This window comes from Abramis brama (assembly GCF_963993115.1).
Source record: "Abramis brama genome assembly, chromosome: 15".
Lineage (NCBI taxonomy): Eukaryota > Metazoa > Chordata > Actinopteri > Cypriniformes > Leuciscidae > Abramis > Abramis brama.
Window position 1 is genome coordinate 38,690,431 of NC_139977.1, and position 5,000 is coordinate 38,695,430.

At 46.6% G+C, this 5,000-nt stretch overlaps 1 protein-coding gene across 1 annotated transcript in view; it reads left to right on the forward strand.

Moving 5' to 3' along the window:
• The first annotated feature begins 1,754 nt into the window (after positions 1-1,754).
• bhmt (betaine-homocysteine methyltransferase) overlaps positions 1,755-5,000 on the forward strand; it is a 7,637-nt gene continuing 4,391 nt past the window's right edge. The window contains exons 1-4 of the mRNA XM_084136239.1: positions 1,755-1,990; positions 2,309-2,441; positions 3,648-3,760; positions 4,412-4,603. Coding sequence (XP_083992365.1) covers positions 1,967-1,990; positions 2,309-2,441; positions 3,648-3,760; positions 4,412-4,603 — 462 coding nt within the window. The 5' untranslated portion in view covers positions 1,755-1,966. The remainder of the gene's footprint in view (positions 1,991-2,308; positions 2,442-3,647; positions 3,761-4,411; positions 4,604-5,000) is intronic.

Sequence of the window (5,000 nt, forward strand, 5' to 3'; positions counted from 1 at the left end):
GAACGCATGAACTAACTGTTCCGCATTTGTCATTGAGAGCATATGGCGTAATTTAGATATATTTTTAAGATGGAAGAATGCGGTTTTACAGATACTAGACATGTGACTTTCAAATGAAAGATTGGTATCAAAGAGCACACCCACACACACACACACACACACACAGGACTTGCATGTTGTTGTCCAATTTATACTTCTGCGTCGGACCTACGCCGGAGCCTCTACGCTGTAGGCAACGCGTTGGTTTTCATGTATACTTCTGCGTCGTTGTCCGCGTTCACGCGCGCAGAGGGAGCATGTGAAACCCGAGGGAGCGGTCCTAGCAGACCAATCACAGCGCTTGCGTCCGCGTAGAGTTGACGCGTTGTTACATTTTTGGAGAGGTGCACGTCAGGGTACGCTGAAGGGTACGCGCGCTACACACAGCCTACGACGTAGCGACGGCGTAAGTTCGACGCAGAAGTATAAATTGGGCTTTAGTTTCACTGCTTCTGTTGCTCTCATTTGTAAGTCGCTTTGGATAAAAGCGTCTGCTAAATGAATAAATGTAAATGTAAAAATGTGTGTGTGTGTCTGTGTGTGTGTGTCTACGTGAGTGTGTGAGAGAGAGAGTGTGTGTGTGTGTGTGTGAGTGTGTGTGTCTGTGTGTGTGTGTCTACGTGAGTGTGTGAGAGAGAGTGTGTGTGTGTGTGTGTGTGAATCTGTGAGTGTGTGTGTGTGTGTGTGTGAGTGTGTGTGTCTGTGTGAGTGTGTGAGAGAGTGTGTGTGTGTGTGTGAGTCTGTGAGTGTGTGTGTGTGTGTGTGAGTGTGTGTGTCTGTGTGTGTGTCTACGTGAGTGTGTGAGAGAGAGTGTGTGTGTGTGTGTGTGTGTGTGTGTGTGTGAGTGTGTGTGTGTCTACGTGAGTGTGTGAGAGAGAGTGTGTGTGTGTGTGTGTGAGTCTGTGAGTGAGTGTGTGTGTGTGTGTGTGTGTGTGTGTGTGAGTCTGTGAGTGTGTGTGTGAGTGTGTGTGTCTGTGTGTGTGTCTACGTGAGTGTGTGAGAGAGAGTGTGTGTGTGTGTGTGTGTGTGTGTGAGTCTGTGAGTGTGTGTGTGTGTGTGTGTGTGTGTGAGTGTGTGTGTGTCTACGTGAGTGTGTGAGAGTGTGTGTGTGTGTGTGTGTGTGTGTGTGTGTGAGTGTGTGTGTCTGTGTGTGTGTCTACGTGAGTGTGCGAGAGAGTGTGTGTGTGTGTGTGTGAGTGTGTGTGTGATCTAGAGGAATGTTTGTGGATGGTGAAATGTGTCAAGGCAGCAGGAACACGTCTCTGCATCGCAACAGCTCAAACACACATCAGAGATAATCAGATCAGACATGATCAGATCAATAACACACTCACACAGCCCAAAACATCTGCATAAAAACACAATTCATGATACAACACAGTGGATTTCAGAAGTCTAATCACCTCAGTTAAAACAGCTGGTTTCTGTTATGTAAAAAATGTAACAAAGATAAATCATATCAGAACGTTTGTAGCTTTAATGTAAAAAAATACAATAGGGGTTCAGAGTCATTTTTACATTAAGTGTGCAAAAGTTCTCATGATTTATCTGTTACATCACAAAAAAGCTGTTTGAACAAGGGCATAAAGAATTTTGTCTTATACAAGTTAAAACAAGTTTGGAAAACAGAGTATTTATTTCTCGAGTGTGTTTATCAGTGGAATGTGACGTAAGACATCAGACGCGTTATTGAATATCACTCAAATCATATTGATGTTGTAAGCATGAGATAAGTTTGAAAAATAAACATTAACCAGTAACATTGTGAAGTAGTTTAGGTTACAAGGGGGCAATCTTTCTCTCTCACAAACCCCCCCCCCCCCCCCCCCCTCCAGCGCTGCTTTATAAGAGCTCGTCTCATGTGCTTCTCACTGCAGTCTCACTGAGTTCTGGAGGTCCATCGGTCCTGATCTACACAATAGTAATAATGGCACCAGTCGGATCCAAGAGGGTGAGAAACTTTCCTAATTCTTCAGCACAGTTTTGCAAGCGCGCGTTATTTTTACACGAATAGCGCGAACGCGCCACGACGCACGAGATTCTGCTGGTTTATTAACTCCAGCTATTAATATATTAATATATCATCTCTCTCTCTTGCATATATGAGGAGAAACACACAAACGCGCGTTTAGTTTGAGTTAATGTGGTTTCAGACGGAGTGAAACGGGCGCGCGCACTGGCACAGCGTTCCGTTCCTGACGGTTGCGCGCGTCTCTCTGCTGTGAATGTGTGTGTTCTCGCCTCATGTCGTGTGTGTGTGTGTGTTCAGGGTATTCTGGAGCGCCTGGGCGCAGGTGAGGTTGTGATTGGAGATGGAGGCTTCGTGTTCGCCCTGGAGAAGCGAGGATACGTGAAGGCCGGACCTTGGACACCAGAGGCCGCAGCTGAGCACCCGGAGGCCGGTGAGTGTGTGTGTGTGTGTGTGTGTGTGAGAGAGAGTGAGTATGTGTGTGTGTGTGTGTGTGTGTGTGTGTGAGAGAGAGAGAGAGTGTGTGTGTGTGTGTGTGTGTGTGTGTGAGAGTGTGTGTGTGTGTGTGTGTGTGAGAGTGTGTGTGTGTGTGTGTGTGTGAGAGAGTGAGAGTGAAGGTCGGACCCTGGACACCAGAGGCCGCAGCTGAGCACCCGGAGGCCGGTGATTGTGTGTGAGAGTGAGTGTGTGTACGTGTGTGTGTGTGTGTGTGTGAGAGAGTGTGTGTGTGTGTGTGTGTGTGTGTGTGAGAGTGTGTGTATGTATGTGTGTGTGTGTGTGTGTGTGTGTGAGAGTGTGTGTATGTGTGTGTGTGTGTGTGTGTGTGTGTGTGTGAGAGAGTGTGTGTGTGTGTGTGTGTGTGTGTGTGTGTGAGAGAGTGAGAGTGAAGGTCGGACCCTGGACACCAGAGGCCGCAGCTGAGCACCTGGAGGCCGGTGAGTGTGTGTGTGTGTGAGAGTGAGTGTGTGTATGTGTGTGTATGTGTGTGTGTGTGAGAGTGAGTATGTGTGTGTGTGTGTGTGAGTATGTGTGTGTGTGTGTGTGTGTGTGTGAGTATGTGTGTATGTGTGTGTGAGTATGTGTGTGTGTGTGTGTGTGTGAGAGTGTGTGTGTGTGAGAGAGAATGAGTGAGTATGTGTGTGTGTGTGTGTGTGTGTGTGTGTGAGAGTGTGTGTGTGTGTGAGTGAGTGTTTGAGTCTACTGCTCACCGGAGATCATGATAACACATGCCCTGTGAATGTAATCACACCCTGATCTCCTACAGTGAACATGTCAGTACTATAGTCCATCATCAGTAACATGGTGTACTGTATCAGAGTTAAATCACTTTTTTGTAAGTGTGTTTAGACTCTATGTACTGTGTACTATGTGCAGTGGCTCAGTGGTTCATGTAGATTGTCTACAAACCGAAAGGTTGGTGGTTCAATCCCCGGTTCCACTTGACCAAGTGTCGAGGTGTCCATGAGCAAGACACCTAACCCCAGCTGCTCCCGACGAGCTGGATGGCGCCTTGCATGGCTGACACCGCCGTCGGTGTATGAATGAGTGAGTGAATGGGTGAATGTGAGGCAATGTAAAGCGCTTTGGTGGCCATAGGTCTGTGAAAGCGCTATATAAATGCAGTCCATTTACCATTTAGTGCGACAGCTGCACAGGGAGTTCCTGCGGGCCGGGTCTAATGTCATGCAGACCTTCACTTTCTACGCCAGCGACGACAAACTGGAGAACAGAGGCAACAAGCTGACTTACACCGTGAGCCACACACACACTCACTTACACACATGTAGACATTATAAAATAATGTTTAGCTCTTTCTGTGTGTCCTGAAGATTAGGGACACACAGAAAGAATCTTTAACCCTGAAGATTGAAGATAGGGTTAGGGATCTTCAATCTTTAACCCTATCTACACACACACTCTCACTTACACACACACTCACACGAGCTCATGTTAACCCTCATCCTTCCCTCAGGTCATTTTAACCCTGAAACTCATTATTTTTAAATTGAGTGTTCATCAGAGGCGTCCAAGACCCTGGACTTCTGTCGCACTAGAACCACAAATACACAAAGAAATGTAATGAATTCCAGCAGTTTTGTGGTTGAAATTTAAAAAAAGTAACAAATCCTTCAGTCACGGGTCACTTTGACCCCCTGGGGAACGAATGGAATGCGAGGAATGCTTCAGGACACACAGAAAGAGCTAAACATTATTTTATAATGTCTACATGTGTATCTGAATGCACACTGAATGCACAAAATGAAAAGAAATAAAAAAAAGTATAATTTTAGGGCTTCGGGTAATTTTGACCCGCGGGGGAAAGATGTGTCACACAGCGCGAGGGAATGTACAGACTCTCAGATAACGACTCTGATGTGTGTGTGCTGGTGTGTGTGTGCGCAGGGTCAGCAGATTAACGAGGCGGCGTGTGACCTCGCCAGAGAAGTGGCCAATCAGGGCGATGCGCTGGTGGCGGGCGGAGTCTCGCAGACGCCCTCGTACCTGAGCTGCAAGAGCCAAGACGAGGTCACCAAGATCTTCAAGAAGCAGCTCGACGTCTTCATCAAGAAGAACGTGGACTTTCTCATCGCAGAGGTGAGAATCACATTCACTCTTCATTCTAGATCTCAGACAGCAACGTGGCCAACCCAGGGCTCTCTTTATGAAACTGTGCGTCCTCACTAATAGTGTACGTGCGCCCAAAGTAACAAATGGCTTATGCCAAAATATATTCAGCTTTATAAAAGCGTGTGAACGCCAGATCCTGCGCAAGATGCCCTTTATAATCCCAGAGGAAGACTGTGAACATGCGCCTCCTCCCCGAAATAACCATATATGAGCTTACAACGCCTCGTTTACCATATCCTCATCTGCATATCATTTGCATATTCATCCATGTTTAACGGTACAAGACATTAGGAGAATATGAGATACGGATGTGCGTCACATTACATTAATATAAATCATTTAGTAGCCGATCCTTGCCTTGTGT